This window comes from Cajanus cajan, chromosome 3, assembly GCF_000230855.2.
Source record: "Cajanus cajan strain Asha chromosome 3, NIPB_CcT2T_4, whole genome shotgun sequence".
Classification (NCBI taxonomy): Eukaryota; Viridiplantae; Streptophyta; class Magnoliopsida; order Fabales; family Fabaceae; genus Cajanus; species Cajanus cajan.
The window spans coordinates 40,424,330-40,442,682 of NC_138519.1; the positions used below are offsets into that span (position 1 = coordinate 40,424,330).

General features: G+C 38.5%; 1 protein-coding gene across 1 annotated transcript in view; it reads right to left on the reverse strand.

Moving 5' to 3' along the window:
• Positions 1 to 3,342, reverse strand: part of LOC109790540 (uncharacterized) — a 40,905-nt gene extending 37,563 nt beyond the window's left edge. The window contains exons 1-2 of the mRNA XM_083070906.1: positions 1,777 to 3,342; positions 68 to 217 (exon numbers count right to left, since the gene is read on the reverse strand). Of these exons, the coding sequence (XP_082927032.1) occupies positions 68 to 217; positions 1,777 to 1,849 (223 nt within the window). The 5' untranslated portion in view covers positions 1,850 to 3,342. The remainder of the gene's footprint in view (positions 1 to 67; positions 218 to 1,776) is intronic.
• Positions 3,343 to 18,353: the final 15,011 nt, after the last annotated feature.

Genomic DNA, 18,353 nt, shown 5'->3' on the forward strand with positions numbered 1-18,353 from the left:
TATATATATATATATATATACTTATATAGCTATTATAAAGAATAAATGAAAGGTATAGAGAAAATACATAGATATATGAGACTCTTCAGTAATCCCATGCGAGTGTGACTTTGGAAAACTTGTGGCATTTTGGAAAGTAGTTGAAGACATGTTAAATCTCTCTCATCCTTTTGCATTGCAAGTTCTTTATCCATTCTTACAAGCCAAATTGCAACATCTACACCAAAAAAGTAAAGTTAAACAATCATCCACTTTGAACTTTGAAGCGCAACTCGAAAATGAAAGTGAGTTTACTATATAATCACTATTAATTAATTAATACCAAGATCCAAGGCTTCAAATACTGCTCACCACATTAGCTTATAATTACGGGGCGATTTTCATTCACTAAACTGTTGCAATTGAATAGCATTTCAGTCATTACCATGACACAAAATTAATTAGTTAAACCGCAGTTTTATTACCTATAATATAAAATTCAGCTTTAGTTTTTTATTTTTAATTTTGTAATTTTAATTTTCCAATTTTATAAAATCTGTAATTTCATCACCTCTTTAAATATTCATCAATTTATTGTTAAAATTGTTATATTAATCTGGTCATATTAAATAAATGATATGACAATAATATATAATAATATTTAGGTTAAATTTCACTAATTATTTTTATCTCATAAAAATAATAAAATGAAATGAAAATATGATAAAAATAGAAGAACTATAAGGGCAAATTAGCCTAAATATTAATCATCATGTCATTTATTACCTAATGTTAAATCAAGACCAATGTTACTATATTAATGATCAATGGATGAATATTTAATAAGGAAATCAAAATTGCATAATTTATAAAACAGAGAGACTAAAATTATGGAATAAAAAATAGAGGAATCAAAATTGCGAATTTAATATTACAAGGATGAAAATTTCAATTAAACCTAATTAATTTTAATAAAAATTGAAATTGAAGGAGATGACTACAAATCAATAATTTATGAAATTACTAGATTCGACCTAGTAGTGTGTGGAGTTGAGATAGTATGCATGTTTGAAAAAGGTTCTTCCTAAGCGGAATTTTCATATTAGAATGGGTACCCGAAAATTGATAAACACAACATCGTATTTTTATAGTTTAAATATATTTTTAGTCTTTAAAATTTAAGGTAAATTTATTTTTAGTTCATCAAATTTAAAATTGATCTTTTTAGTTTCTGTAATTTTACAAAATTTTGTTTTAAACATTATACTCAAATTTTGTTAAAGAATATGTCAAATACTATTATATATATAGAACTTATTTATTGGTGTCTCTGTTAATGAAAATATCACATTAAACTCGGCTCATATTACATAATTACCTTAATTTATCACTATGTTATTGGTGACCTTAAAGACTAAAACAAGACTTTTAAAAATTACAAAAGTTAAAAGAAATAATTTTAAATTTGAGAGATTAAAAATAAATTTATCCTAAATTTAATGAACTAAAAATATATTTAAATCCTATTTTTATCTTTCTTATCTCGTGATCATAATTTTAAATTACAGTTTAGGGTATGCGTAATTACACTGCAATTGCAATTGCAGCCTCAACATCATTTCACCATAATTGCAATTATGACTGTAGCAATAGCATTTTCTCGCAATTTCCTACAATGTCAAGAATTACACTACAATTGCAACCCAATCACAACTTAATTAGAACATACGCATGACTGTACACAGTTTACATTCTAACACACGTTGTGACATGAGTAGCGTGAAATGAAAGACTTACCAAAATGTTGGCCAATGACGGTGGCATGAAGAGCAGAACATTTGTCTGATCTACGAAAATGTTTTTCGAACATCTCCCATGTTACGCGTGGCTACACGGTTGGCCAAATGCATGAGCATGGTTACCCTTCCATGCATTGCAGCCACGAACAAAGGAGTTTCACCTCGGTGGTTTCTAGCCTCTAACAATGACCCTTTTTCCTCATCCGCAGATTGTGATGGCAATTGCAACTCCAACTCCTCTTCAATCTCAAACACAACATTAGCCATTTGCACCTTCTCACAAAACACAACCTCGTGCAAAACAGTGTTTCCTTCACGATTCTCCATGCACATGGCTTCCCACCTTTCTTCTATAGGCACCAGTTGTATTAGTTCTTTGAGGAGTTGTGGGTTGTTGGAGCGAGTTGCAACGTGGATGGCGTTGTTCCCAAATAGGTCAAACCATTTCAACAAGTTTTCCTGGTCATCTTTCATTTTTTCCTTGAACTCTTCCCATCGATTTTCCATAGCAGCCTTTTGAGCCGATTTTGTTTTTTCACTAAATAATGGGGTTATTTCTTCCCTTTTCTCCATTTTTCTTATCTCCTCCATTTCACTCGTTGTTTAAGTAATTAACAAGGACTCAGCGATGCATACAAGTTCACTCACTCTCGTGGCCTTATATAGTATTTTGCCGTAAGACAGAAAAGTATTTCATTATTACTCATTAGATTTTAATGTATATTTTCTAAAATTGATATTGGAAAAAAAAATAAGGTTTAAATATTTTTTCAATCTCTTCAATTCGATAGAAAAGTATCTTATTACTTATTAGATTTTAATATAAATTTTATAGAATTGATATTAGAAAAAAATAAGGTTTAGATATTGTTTTTCAATCTCTTAAATTTGATTTATTTAGTCTCTTTATTTGAAAAAACTTATTTTAGTCATTTTATTATCCAAATGTAAGTAGTGATTCTGTCAAACAAAACTCGTGTAATGTGTGACCAAAAGAAACTAGGTCCCAATAGTGTAAATTAATCCTTATTTCTCAATTTTAATTTGAAATACTGCATAAATCATATTTATGAAGAAAAAAAAAAGTAAAAATCACTTATATCATTGAATCTTTCTTATGAAATTCACATAACAATGTCTTTATTAGTGAAAATAATACAATAAACTTGATTTATGCTGTAAAATTGACTCGGTCTATAACAGTGAACACTGCAATTAATAATTCTATGAGATTAAAACAATTTTTTTAATTTAATATTACATGAGGTATAAAAGTTAATTTTCAAGTTAAAGGACTCAAAATAAATTTAACCTAAAAATAAATTTAATGAGGAAATAATATATATTTCTAGTCGTCATAAAATTAACTTAACAAAAGCTTTCACCCAAACTGCCTATGAAACTTTTCACCCTAGGGAAAAACGTGAAAAGGCGTGAAGTGTCCATTATCAAGCAGGTTTGCAAAAAACATTTGTCCATCTTTCTTAGTTGTGATTTTCCTAAATGCCTAATTGCTTTTTCTTTTTAACTTTTTTGTTTTTCACGCTTATCGTCTGGCTTCCTCTTTAATTTATATGTTTGGTATATTAGAATGAAATGGTGATTTAGTTCTACGAAACAATGAGAAGTTCTTCAAAGCAACGGACAAATTATTATTGGCCACTAACATAAAATTCTATACAATCTTATGTAAACTTTTAGTCATTATTATTCAAATATAATTTTGGGATTCATACACACATATATATATATATATATATTACAATCTTAAAATTGACAATTATTTTCACTCGTTACACTTTCTACATACGATTCAATATTTTTTACCCAAAGGGATGAGATGCCAAATTAATCTATATTTCATTCAAGGCGTCTAATTTTTTGATGTTTAAGGTGCATTAGGTGTTTGATTTGGACTGAAACCTAACATAGCCTCTAGAAGGTTTTACTAGAAAAAAAAAAAAGAAAAAAAAAAGAAGAAGAAAAAGAAAAAGCCTCTAGTAGACACTTATAACTTATATGCTACTTTTTGATGTAGTTTAAAGTAATTTTAATTGGCTTCGGTCATTGTCATTACATGTCTATTTGAGTTCCTTAGAGCATACTTGGGATTAATATAAATGTAATACACAAATTAACAAAAATAAACAATTTTCAAAGGGTTGATATAAAAAATTAATGTTTTTTCCAATCAACTTGTATTTTAAAATATAAATAAAATATAATAAGTAAGTTTTATATTAAAAAAATTATTAAATAAAATATATTTCACCTTTAAAATTAATTCATCTCATCATTAAATTCTTATAAACAAAACTTTTATTTCCCTAGATAAAGTTAACTATTTTTGTGTTTGATTTATTATTTTTACACATTCCAAGTGTGTTGAAATGAAAAACATATGAGAGCATTGGTTGGAATCATCGTTCATTTGAGTCATCTTAACGGATATTCAAAGTCATAACTGTTAGAAATTTTATTTCTAATAGTTATTATGGGCTAGATATATCATTTTTAGTATTATATTAGTTATTTACATTTAGTTAGGCTCAATAAAAGTAATATAATTTTAGTGAGTCTTTAGACCGTCAACAGGAAAAATTGATGTGGGCCCAAATAAGTGAAAACTAGATTTAGACCGTTATGGGTTAATAGAAACCCTAATAGGTTGAAAATCGTAAAGATAGTCATGGTCCCCAATATACCAAATCAGAAACGCACGTCTCTCTGTCTCCCCATCAAAAGAGTAACATCAAGTCCCGTTAAAGAATCTAGTGATTTGGTTGAGGAAGATCATCACACCAAAAAACTATTCTGCTGTAACTTTTGATCAATGTCAATGGGTACATGTATGTGTTACTAACCTTAACTCTGTAATCTGAGACAACGGTTCTTAATATTGATTAATGAAAAATTTATATTTGGCTTAAGAAATTTATCCTAACAAGTGGTATCAAAGCCACCATTGTCATTAGGTTATGGAGTTCTAAAGCGTATTATTACAATTTTATTTTATTGAAAGTACGTGTATTTGAATGTGTTAGTCATATGATAGCTTCAATTTGGCTTAATTGGTTATATGGATACAAGGATCGATTAAAAAAAATTGAATTTTTATTAACGAGATTGATTAAAGTGATTTTTTTTTGTATTGTGAAATTGTATAATTTTTCGTGAATGTTATACATATATATATATATATATATATATATATATATAAAATAATTTTGCAATGATCTAGAAGACATTGTTAAATAAAGAATTTTTAAGCATTTTAATTTTCTCACAAAAAGTGAGATAATTCTGCAACAATGAAATAAAAGAATATTTTCTCATCGAAAGTGAGATAATTGTGCAAAAATGAAATAAAAAAATATTTTCTCACCAGAAGTGAGATATTTGTACAACAATGAAATAAAAGAATATTTTTCTCACCAGAAGTAGGAAAATAATATGAATAGTGAAGAGGAAAAAGGATAGATAAATACATGGTATTATGTTTGATCCTTTGAGTACCACCAAAAGTGGAATAATTTTGTCAAATTCATTGTTGTAATATTAAATGATATTTGGATAAATTATATGATCAATATATTAAATCCTACATTATCAAAAATTAATGGCATTCGCGTAAGAATTATTTTCTTGAAATTTGAAATTCTCTCAACCATTGATATTATGTTCAAATTTAAATTGATATTTTTTTATATCAAATTTGAGTGCGAAATTTGGAAGATTATTGACCCTCTTTATTAATTAATTGTATAGTAATTTTAATTAAATTAATTTGTAATATATTGTCAAAGTAATCTTTTTTATAGAAATTAATTTAATTAAAAATTGCAATAGATGTTAGTATGAGATTATTTATTCAATTTGTGCTCAATCCAAAGGAAGACACAATTTGGCCAAATAATAACATGCATGTGATGATAAATATGTGACAATTATAAATTTACAATCATGTGAATAATAGTCGGTCCAAAGAAATACTATTATTTGATAGAATTAATTGTCAATATTTGATCGTTGCATTGAGAGTACCACTGACAAGTTAATTTGTATGTCCAAAAACAAATAATTAATGTTGTGTTCGGTATCTTGTAATGGGTCTATTATGTAAAATAATTTTTATGTTTTATTTTATTTTATTTTATTTTATTTTATTTTACTTTGTGAACATGTAATTAAATTTTTTATCTATATTCTATTACAATTGTTGTTGCTAGTGCTGTTAACTTGTCTGCTCAAATTAATTGTATACTCATGCTTAATAGGACAAACTTTAAGGCCTGGAAGGAAGCAGTTGAGATAATTCTTAGTTGCATAGATCTTGATCTTGCACTTCAGGTTGAGAGACCCACTCCAACTCTGGAAAACCCGGTTGAGGATAAGGTTGAAAAGTGGGAACGCTTAAACCGAATGTGTCTAATGATCATGAAGCGATCTGTTCCATAAGTTTTTCGAGGCTCTATTTCTGAGAGCCATGTCGCCCACCGGCCCGGAACCGGGCTTTCGGCATTCGCGAGGGATGGTTGGACTCTTTTATTTGTTTAAAAATATGGATTGCTAGAATGACTTATTCTCAAACTGAGACCTTGTCAAACGAGCAATTTTATTAAAAGGCTCACCAATCCGTGTTAATCCCAAGCAGGACCCTCCATGGATTAGCGGTTTTCGTAAAAGGAGGGTTCGTGGAGTCGCCACCAATGTTTTACTCAAAACATTGGAAAAAGGGATAAAGCAATCGATTCAAAAATCGACTTCGGCCATTACAACCAGAGCCGGGTAAGGGAGTCGGTTACGCGTGGGGAAGGTGTTAGCACCCCACAGCGCCCCTTTCGGGTTCCCTATGACAGATTATTTCTAAAAATAATAGTGCAAAATTACTAAATTACCCCTATTTATTCTAAGCAATTATAAATTAACTATCTACATGATGACAGTTAAATATACACACAGAAAGCAGTAAAAGGATGGATTTAAGAAGAAACCTCTTGAAGCGTGCTTTTATATATTGAGTAAAACCGGGAAGCTTTTTGGCGTTCCCTCGCTCTACAAGCTCGCTCCCTCCTCCCTAGAAAATTTTAACTATGGAAATCCGGAGGATTTCCCTTCTACTAAGTCCGATCCTCAAGCAAAATGGCTCGGGGCTCAAGAACTTCGCCGGATCGACTCCCAGAGAGATTTCTAGGGCAGAACACTGCTCAAAAACCCCAGAATACTCAAGGAGGGAGTCAAAACCGTGTGTAGAAGTGTGGTAGGACGTCCAAATGGCCTCCTATTTATAGGAATGGGGCTCAGTACGGCCCCTGGGTTCAATACGGTCCGTATTGCATTTTTGCACTTCAATACGGCCCGTATTGAATTCAGTACGGCCGTATTGAAGCGCCGACACTTGCCGACACTTCAATGCGGCCGTATTGATTCAATACGGCCCGTATTGTAGTGCAAAACATGCAATACGGCCGTATTGGTCTCAGTACGGGCCGTATTGGTTGCAGTACGGGCCGTATTGGTTCAGTACGGGCCGTATTGGTTCAGTACGGGCCGTATTGTAGTACAAAATGTGCAGTACGGCCGTACTGAACTCCAAGGAGGCCGTATTGAGCTCTAAACCTCCCACTTTCTTATTTTTTGCTACTCTAAGACCTCTAAACCTACAAATAGTCATCCTATGGTCTTCTGGGAGTCCTTCTGGCTGACTTTCCTTTGATCTTTGAGAGTCTTCGAGTCTTATTTCCGTCCCGGACAATTTTAGGGGTCTACAGCTGCCCCCCCTTTACTTAGTCGGACGGCCTTTTGGTATACCGGCTGACAAGTAAAGGAGTTGACCCAATTGTCCGGGTGATGTGCCAACCTTCTGACTTGTAATGTCTTCCGGTGGAAAATTGTTGAGTAGCCTCTCCAGGTGAGTGCATACCTCGGCGCTTCTGACATCCTCGGTAGCTGAGTTTACCCTCTCCAGCGTCAACTTCACTCGACGCCCGAGCCGGAAGTTGAACACTGACGTGCCTCTGGCGACGCTGGTGATTGAGTACCGTCTCTCCAGACCTAACTTCACTCGCCGCCCGAGTCGGAAGCTAGACACCAGTGTTAACATCACACTGATGATTAAGTATTGCCTCTCCAGGCCCAACCTCACTCGCCGCCCGAGCCGGAAGTTGGACACCAACGCACCTCTGATGACGCTGATGGTTGAGTACCGTCTCTCCAGACCTAGCCTCACTCGACGCCCGAGCCGGAAGCTAGACACCAGTGTTAACATCACCGATGATTGAGTACCGTCTCTCCAGACTTTGCCTCTCAACATGAGGCAGGTGAGTACCGTCTCTCCAGACTTTGCCACTCAACATGTGGCAGGTGAGTACCGTCTCTCCAGACTTTGCCTCTCAACATGAGGCAGGTGAGTACCGTCTCTCCAGACTTTGCCTCTCAACATGAGGCAGGTGAGTACCGTCTCTCCAGACTTTGCCACTCAACATATGGCTGCCTCTCAACATGAGGCGGTTGAGTTTACCTTCTCCAGGGTTGCCACTCATCATGTGGCTGCTTCTTAACATGAAGCGGTTGAATTGAGTTTGTCTCCACAGTCCACGATGCTGCTTCGACGGTTTGCTTTTCTGATTATGTGCCGCTGAGGGCTGGATAACGCAGGGATCCGTCTAGGGGATGTGCAGTCATTCATAGGTTCTTGTGCCCCAACTTGCTTTGCTTAGTTGGTACCCATGGGGAATTTCTGAATCCTTGGGGTGTAGACACAGATGCTCTCTCTTTGAGTTGAGCGATGCCTTATGTTTGGCTGACGTCCTTTGACGTTAGTGGAGTATCCCGGTTCTCCTTATTCGGGTAACTCTTTTTAATTTTGGGATTTTTTGCTGCCTCTGTGTAGGCTGTTATCCGCTGGGGATTCTGGATGTTGATTTTGTCTCCACAGTCCACGATGCTGCTTCGACGATTGTTTTTGATTTTTGTGCCACTGAGGGCTGGATAACGCAGGGATCCGTCTAGGGGATGTGCAGTCATTCACAGGTTCCTGTGCCCCAACTTGCATTGCATTGTTGGTACCCTTGGGGAATTTCTGACTCCTTGGGGTATAGACACAGATGCTCTTTCTCTCTAAGTTGAGCGATGCCTTATGTTTGGCTGACGTCCTTTGACGTTGGTGGAGTATCCCGGTTTATCCTTATTCGGGTATCTCTTTTTGATTTTCTGATTTTTGTTGCCTCTGTGTAGGCTGTTATCCGCTGGGGGATTTTGCTGTGATGATTTTGATTGGCCTCTTCTGTTAGGCGGATCATCTTGACGTTCAATGATCGGCTGAATGCCGAATTCCGCTTGGGGAATGATTATTTGATCTTTTTTGGATTTTCTTTTTTTTGAAGGGGTGCCTCTTGAGTAGGCGACTGGGGATTTAGAGTTCAGTGTTCGGCTGAGTGCCAAATTCCGCTTGGGGAATGGTTATTGATTTTTTTTTTTTTTTTTTTTTGATTTTTCTCCTTTTGCAGGGATGCCTCTTGAGTAGGCGATTGGGGAATGAGGGATCTTATGTATCCCAGAGTATTATTTAGGAAGCCTCTGTAGGCTTAGCCTCACTCAACACTTGAGTTGGAGAGCTATCTTCACTGAGGAAGTTTAAGTCCTTTGACTTGGATATTCTGCTTGGGAGATCATACTTCCATTGGAGATTTTGACGATTTTGCTTGATAGCTCTTGCTGGGGATTTTGAATCCAAGAGCCTGAGTTGAGGTTCCCTCTGGGGAGTATTATTTCTGCGAGCCTCTCCAGGCTCAATTATTCTGTACAAACTGAGGAGTATTGTTTGTATCCTTTCATTTTTTCATTTTCGGCTTTTGTTGACTGCTGTCACACACAAGCAATTTTCTATTTTTTTTTTTTTTTTTTAATTTTATGCAATTGCCTCATGATAAGGTCTTTGAATGTGCAACTAATGTGTGTGTGATGCACAAAAATGCAAGTTAATTTTGTTGATGTTTTCAGAAAAAATGAATGGCTCTCCCTATCCTCCTCTTCTTGGAGGAACTTCTGTCATTGACGTGAGGGAATATTTTTTTGAGCCTTTTTACGCAGGAGATTATGGATTTTATAGGAATCCCTCCCATTTTCTTTTATTGACCGATTATTAAGGAATTTCATACAATTTTTTAGAAATACCAATTTAGCGGCATAATCACATGGTCAAGAGAGAAAAGAAACAAATGGACATTTTATTGATATTCACAAATGTTTATACAGAAAGGTTTACAAAGGGATTTTCTGAAGAATGGCTGGCCAGGGTTGGCTGTACATTTTTGGCTTAAACAATTACATCTGTGATTGCTGCCCTTCCCGTTCCCTAGTTGCTTCGGGCGAGATGCCTGAGCCAGGAGTGTGGATGCTGCAAGACGCTTGCTTCTAGAAGATTATCACTTGAAACGCCTTTTCGGTTTTCGATTCAAGTGATCGTTGCTTGCTTTACTTTTTGCATCTTATTCTTTTGCCCCTAATTTTTGCCTAGGACATGTCCTAGCGGGGATAATTTTGCCTTTGTTTTGCCTAGTACCCTTGTACTGGCGGGCTTTCCGTTTTGCCCTAACTTTTGCCTAGGATGCCCTTTTTGGGTTTTCATCCTAGCGGGCTGATGCAAGCAACGTCTTCAAGCATAATACTTCTTTACCACGTCAACGTTGACCGGGTATCGAAGTTCTTCTCCGTCCATGTCTGTGAGAATCAATGCTCCTCCGGAGAAGGCTCGTTTCACTACGTATGGTCCTTCGTAATTTGGGGCCCACTTTCCGATTTTGTCCTTTTGAGCTGGTAGCAATTTCTTCATCACCAGCTCTCCCTCATGGTAGATTCGAGGATGGACTTTCTTGTCAAAAGCCTTTTTGATCTTCCTTTGGTAGGCTTGACCATGGCATATGGCGTTCAGTCGTTTTTCTTCGATAAGGTTCAATTGGTCGTATCGACTTTGAACCCATTCTGCCTCGGAAAGTTTTGCTTCCATGATTACTCTCAGAGAAGGTATCTCGACTTCAACCGGCAGAACTGCCTCCATTCCATAAACAAGGGAGAATGGAGTAGCTCCTGTGGATGTACGTACTGAAGTCCTATAACCATGGAGAGCGAAGGGTAGCATCTCATGCCAGTCTTTGAATGAGACAACCATCTTTTGTACTATCTTCTTGATATTCTTATTGGCTGCCTCGACTGCCCCATTCATCTTTGGTCGATATGGGGAAGAGTTATGGTGCTGAATTTTGAACTCTTTGCACAGTTCTTCCACCATCTTATTGTTCAAATTGGATCCATTATCAGTGATGATTTTGTCGGGAATACCGTATCTGCATATGATATTCTTTCTGATGAAGGATGTTACCACCTTTCGGGTCACATGAGCATACGATGCCGCTTCTACCCATTTGGTGAAATAGTCAATGGCCACAAGAATGAACCTATGTCCATTAGATGCCTTTGGCTCGATGGGTCCAATAACATCCATGCCCCACATTGCGAATGGCCATGGTGAAGCCAACACATTGAGTGGCGTTGGTGGGACATGAATGTTGTCGGCGTATGCTTGACACTTGTGGCATTTCCGGACGTATTGGTAACAATCCCTTTCAATGGTCGACCAATAATATCCTGCTCTGAGGATTTTCTTAGCCATTGCAGGCCCGGGAATATGGGTACCGAAAACCCCCTCATGTATTTCTTTGATTACATTTTGAGCTTCGACTTGGTCTATGCACCTCAACAAGACCGAGTCATAATTTTTCTTGTAGAGGGTTTCGCCGACTAGCAAAAATCCCATGGCCCTTCTTCGGATATGCTTCTTGTCATTATCACTGGCCATATCAGGATATTCCCCTTTTGTCAAATATTGCTTGATGTCATGGAACCATGGATGATCATCAACTACTTCATCTATCAGAAGGCAAAACGCTTGCTTATCATGCCTCTGGATATTGACGATGGGCATTTCATGCTCATTATCCAAGGCGAACATTGATGATAGTGTAGCAAGAGCGTCGGCAAACTGATTTTCCTCCCTTGGAATGTATTCAAAGACGACACTTTGGAAGAATTGTATCAGGTCTTTGATATGCTCAACATATGGTATCAGCTTAGGATTTCGGACTTCCCATTCACCTTGCAGTTGGTGGATGACTAAAGCCGAATCTCCAAATACTTTGAGCTTTAGGATACCATTGTTGATTGCTGCTTGGATTCCTAACGCGCAAGCCTCGTATTCGGCCATGTTATTTGTACAGTCGAAGTTGAGTCTTGCCGTTAAGGGGATATGCTTTCCTTGTGGGGAAATTAACACTGTTCCGATCCCCTGTCCAAGCATGTTGGAGGCTCCATCAAAATACATGGTCCAAGTATCATCCTTAGGATCTTCATGTTGTAAATGCATTATATCCTCATCGGGGAAATTATCCTGAAGGGATTGATAGTCATTGGTCGGCCCGTGTGCTAGGTAATCAGCTAGGGTACTACCCTTGACGGCCTTTTGTGTGACATGTATGATGTCAAATTCTGATAATTGCACTTGCCATCGGGCAATCTTCCCAGTGATTATCGGTTTGTCGAACACGTACTTAATTGGGTCCATTTTGGAAACCAACCAAGTAGTATGCCTAATCATATACTGCCTGAGCCGTTGTGTTGCCCATGCTAACGCACAGCACGTCTTTTCTAGTGGCGTGTAGCGGGTTTCATAATCAAGGAACTTTTTTCTCAGGTAATAGATGGCTTGTTCCTTCTTCTTTGTTTCATCTTGTTGTCCTAGCACAGCTCCCATGGACTCATCAAGTACCGTTAGATAGAGGATTAATGGTCTTCCCTCGACAGGTGGTACCAACACTGGTGGATTGGCCAAGCACTGTTTGATCTTATCGAAAGCTTGTTGACAATTCTCATCCCAAGATTCGGAATGATTTTTGCGCAACAGCTTGAATATTGGCTTGCACGTGTCAGTCAACTGTGCAATGAACCTTGCGACATAATTCACCCTGCCAAGGAATCCTCTTATTTCTTTCTCAGTTTTAGGAGGAGGCATTTCCATTATTGCCTTTATTTTATCGGGGTCCACCTCTATGCCTTTTTTGCTGACAATGAACCCAAGAAGCTTACCCGATCGAACTCCGAAAGTGCACTTAGCCGGATTTAGCTTAAGCTGATACTTGCGAAGCCGATTGAATAATTTTCTCAAATATTGAATATGGTTCATCTCGTCTTTCGACTTTGCGATCATGTCATCCACGTATACTTCAATTTCCTTGTGGATCATGTCGTGGAATAGTGTCACCATCGCTCGTTGGTAGGTGGCGCCCGCATTTTTAAGTCCAAAAGGCATTACCCTATAGCAAAAAGTGCCCCAGGGTGTGATGAAAGAAGTTTTCTCGCGGTCTTCCACATTCATCTTGATTTGATTATACCCCGAGTATCCATCCATAAAGGAATAGAGTGTGTTTGTAGCTGTATGGTCCACGAGTGTATCGATGTGTGGCAAGGGAAAATCGTCCTTTGGACTGGCACGATTTAAATCCCTATAGTCAACACAAACTCTAACCTTCCCATTCTTTTTGATGACTGGCACGATGTTAGCCAACCATTCGGGATACTGGGATACAACCAAGAATCCCGCGTCTAATTGTTTTTCTACCTCCTCCTTAATCTTTAAGGACCATTCGGGCTTGATTCGTCGAAGCTTTTGCTTAACGGGTCGAAACCCTTCTTTTAATGGCAACTTATGCTCGACGATGTTAAAGTCCAATCCGGGCATATCACGGTACGACCATGCAAATACGTCCTTGTATTCCCTTAATAATTGGATCAACTGTGTTCTTATTCCATCACTGATATGGGTCCCAATGTTGACCTCTTTCGATTCTTGACCCTGCCCCAAATTCACGGTCTCCAATTCTTCTTGATACGGTTGGAGTAGACGAGCTTCTTGATCTAGCAGTCTTTGCAGATCCGGAGAGATGGTCTCCTCATCACTGTCTAACTCAACCCATTCACCTTCGGCTTTCGGATCCCGATCGGAGCGAACAATCACAGACATAATTATTTATTGGTTCTGTTTAGGTTTAGAGTTTATTAATATTAATGAGAGAGAGAGAATAGAACAAAATGAGAAAATAATGTGTGAAAAATGCCTCTTTATTGATATAAAAAAAAACTGTAAAACCCTTATTTGCATGAAAAAGTTCTCATGATCTCGGGTACTGATCATGAGTCCCAAAAAAAAGAGAAAGAAAATTAAGGAGGGGCCCTATCGTGGCTTGCCCTTCTCTCTACTCCTGCTTTGGCATAGGGTTCTTGCTCACATCGGGCGCTGTCGAATCGAAAGTGACCCAACCAGCGTCAATAAGGATTTGGACCTTGTGCTTGAGAGCTAGGCAGTTCTCCGTTGAATGCCCCGACGCTCCCGAATGGTATAGACATTTGTCTTGTGGTTTGTACCAATCGGGGTAAGGTGGGTCGATCTTTCTCGGTGGAACATAAGCTAGAAGTTTAGCTTCTACTAGCTTCGGCAGGAGATCGCTATAAGTGGTCGGAAGTTTGTCAAACTTCTTCACAGAGTTGTATTGCGATTTGCCTAACTTCGAAGTGGAAGGAGATGGAGAAATGGTTACAGCGTTGACTCCTCCCTCTTTCTTCTTCCCGAAGGCTTTCTTAGCTTCATATGGTTGGGAAGGCTTAGCCAGCTTCCCACTTTTGAGTCCTTGTTCCACTCTTTCCCCAATAGTGATGATGTCCGAGAAGAGTGTCGTTGTGTTCCCTATCATTTTATCGTAATAGGGACTAGTCAATGAGTTGATGAATAAAGACACCGTCTCCTTATCCGATAGCGGGGGCTCTATCTGTGCCGCCAACTCCCTCCAACGTTGGGCGTACGCCTTGAAGGATTCATCGTTCTTCTTACTCAAGGCTTGAAGATCTGACCTATCGGGTGTTAGGTCGATGTTGTATTTGTAGCGCTTGAGAAAGGCGTCGGCCAACTGCCTCCATGTGTGTACCAGATTTCCATCTAGCTGCATATACCAGTTGAGCGCGGTATCAGCTAAGCTCTCTTGGAAGCAGTGGATCAAGAGCTTTTCATTTGTGGCATATGCAGCCATCTTGCGACAGTACATGGTGAGATGACTTTTAGGGCAAGTCGATCCCACGTATTTTGGGAAATCTGGCACTTTAAATTTGGGAGGGAATTGGATGTCCCTCACCAAGCACATGTCGGCGGCATCTTTGATGTCAAAATCATGCCCCTCCATAGCCCTTAGCCGATCCTCAAGAGCATGGAATTGTTCCTTTGAAACCTCGGGCTCTTTAATCATGATCCCCGCCCCAAGGGGTACAGTTCGCGGAGGTTCTTCTTCATGTTCCTCCTCCTCATGATGATGGGACTCATGGTCATTGTGGTGAGACCCATGTACATTATGATGACGCATGAGTTCCATCATTTGCGCCATTTGTTCTTTGAGCTGTGAGAGCTCGGTCGTGAGCTTCTTGTTTTGTTCCTCTAGCGCTTCCATTTTCTTGATTTTCTTTGCGCGTGTGAGGACAGAGAGATGACCAGCCACTTTCTAAAATGAATGTTTATTCTAATTAGCTTATTTATGATATGAATACACTCTTGATGTGAGCTTGATAATCTTTCATCTTTGAGGCGCTGCCTTTTTAAGATGAAAGTTTATCACCCTCCTTAGGCTATTATCTCTCCACAACGGAGAATCCAATAGTGACGGGTCTCTTTCACTCACATCGAGAGAGTATTAGTGAACCTATAAATGATGATGAGGATGCATGAGGTACTTTTGATGATGATGCCTGTGCTCCTTACTTTTATTATATTTTCACACATTGGTTTTTCCTCTCATGTCATGACATTTTCATGCATGGGGATTATTTTTAGACCTTATCACGAGGTTATTTATTAATGCACAAACAATTGCACATAAGCATTTACACAAACAATTCACTCATCCACGAACAGTCACGAGCGAATCACGAGGTAGGGGTCTCCTGCAGAAAAGTGCATATTCAAGGAGGATCTAACTGTTCTCACTTGGTCAAAGGCCCCCAAGGTGCCCCCATTATAGGGACCCAATTCCTCTCATCGTAGGTCGATGGAAAGCTCCAACGCACCGTCGGATTCGAGTTCATGGTTATCACCTTGAGTGATGCTTTCCGACAACGGTCTCATAGGCTCCTATAAACCCATCAACCGGCCGTACTAACATCCACTCCCTATGGATTACCACTCATGCCCCCGGGTATAGAGGGAACTGTTGTGTGCAAAGGTTTGTGTGCAATTTATTTCAAACAATTGCGGAAATTTAAACATACAACAGTTATTTTAAAGCCAAATAGATAAAACATATTATCATACAAGCGAGGGGTAATGAAGTAATTTTAACTATTATTTGTTAAAAATAATCTGTCACTAAATGGGACTAACTCTCGAGGCTTCCCCAGTGAAGTCGCCATCTGTCGCCACCGGCCCGGAACCGGGCTTTCGGCATTCGCGAGGGATGGTTGGACTCTTTTATTTGTTTAAAAATATGGATTGCTAGAATGACTTATTCTCAAACTGAGACCTTGTCAAACGAGCAATTTTATTAAAAGGCTCACCAATCCGTGTTAATCCCAAGCGGGACCCTCCATGGATTAGCGGTTTTCGTAAAAGGAGGGTTCGTGGAGTCGCCACCAATGTTTTACTCAAAACATTGGAAAAAGGGATAAAGCAATCGATTCAAAAATCGACTTCGGCCATTACAACCAGAGCCGGGTAAGGGAGTCGGTTACGCGTGGGGAAGGTGTTAGCACCCCACAGCGCCCCTTTCGGGTTCCCTATGACAGATTATTTCTAAAAATAATAGTGCAAAATTACTAAATTACCCCTATTTATTCTAAGCAATTATAAATTAACTATCTACATGATGACAGTTAAATATACACACAGAAAGCAGTAAAAGGATGGATTTAAGAAGAAACCTCTTGAAGCGTGCTTTTATATATTGAGTAAAACCGGGAAGCTTTTTGGCGTTCCCTCGCTCTACAAGCTCGCTCCCTCCTCCCTAGAAAATTTTAACTATGGAAATCCGGAGGATTTCCCTTCTACTAAGTCCGATCCTCAAGCAAAATGGCTCGGGGCTCAAGAACTTCGCCGGATCGACTCCCAGAGAGATTTCTAGGGCAGAACACTGCTCAAAAACCCCAGAATACTCAAGGAGGGAGTCAAAACCGTGTGTAGAAGTGTGGTAGGACGTCCAAATGGCCTCCTATTTATAGGAATGGGGCTCAGTACGGCCCCTGGGTTCAATACGGTCCGTATTGCATTTTTGCACTTCAATACGGCCCGTATTGAATTCAGTACGGCCGTATTGAAGCGCCGACACTTGCCGACACTTCAATGCGGCCGTATTGATTCAATACGGCCCGTATTGTAGTGCAAAACATGCAATACGGCCGTATTGGTCTCAGTACGGGCCGTATTGGTTGCAGTACGGGCCGTATTGGTTCAGTACGGGCCGTATTGGTTCAGTACGGGCCGTATTGTAGTACAAAATGTGCAGTACGGCCGTACTGAACTCCAAGGAGGCCGTATTGAGCTCTAAACCTCCCACTTTCTTATTTTTTGCTACTCTAAGACCTCTAAACCTACAAATAGTCATCCTATGGTCTTCTGGGAGTCCTTCTGGCTGACTTTCCTTTGATCTTTGAGAGTCTTCGAGTCTTATTTCCGTCCCGGACAATTTTAGGGGTCTACAAGCCACAATGCTAAAGGTTTCCTTGATGCTGTTGAGCAGTATTTCACCAATAATGAGAAAGTTGATGCAAGCAATTTGCTTGCTAAACTTATCTCTATGAGATACAAAGGTAAAGGGAAATATAAGGGAGTACATTATGAAAATGTCTCACCTCACGTCAAAACTAAAAACACTAAAGTTAGAGCTGTTTGATGACTTGCTCATGCACCTAGTTTTGATTTCCCTTCCTACACATTTTGGATAATTCAAGGTGAGTTATAATACTCAAAAAGATAAATGGACCTTGAATGAACTGATTTCTCACTGTGCAAGAGGAGGAAAGGCAGCAAAGAGAAAAAACTAAAAGTGCTCATTTAGCATCAAACTCTCAGAATAGGAAGAGAAAGAATAATAAGGATATTGTAGAAAGGACTTCTCAGCAAAAGAAAGTCAAAAAGAATGAGAACACACCTACTTGCTTCTTCTGCAAGAAGTCTGGGCACATGAAGAAAGAGTGTCCCAAGTACCCCTCTTGGCGTGTAAAGAAAGGTAATTTTCTCTCTTTTGTTTGTTCTGAAGTTAATTTAGCTTTTGTACCACATGATACTTGGTGGGTAGATTCTGGTGCTACTACTCACATTAGTGTATCCATGCAAGGTTGCCTTTGGAGCCGACTGCAAAGTGATGATGAAAGATTTATTTATGTGGGTGATGGCAATAAGGTCACTGTGGAGGCTATTGGAACATTTAGATTATAGTTAAAAAACTGGATTTCATTTAGATTTATTTAAGACTTTTGTTGTACCATCTTTTA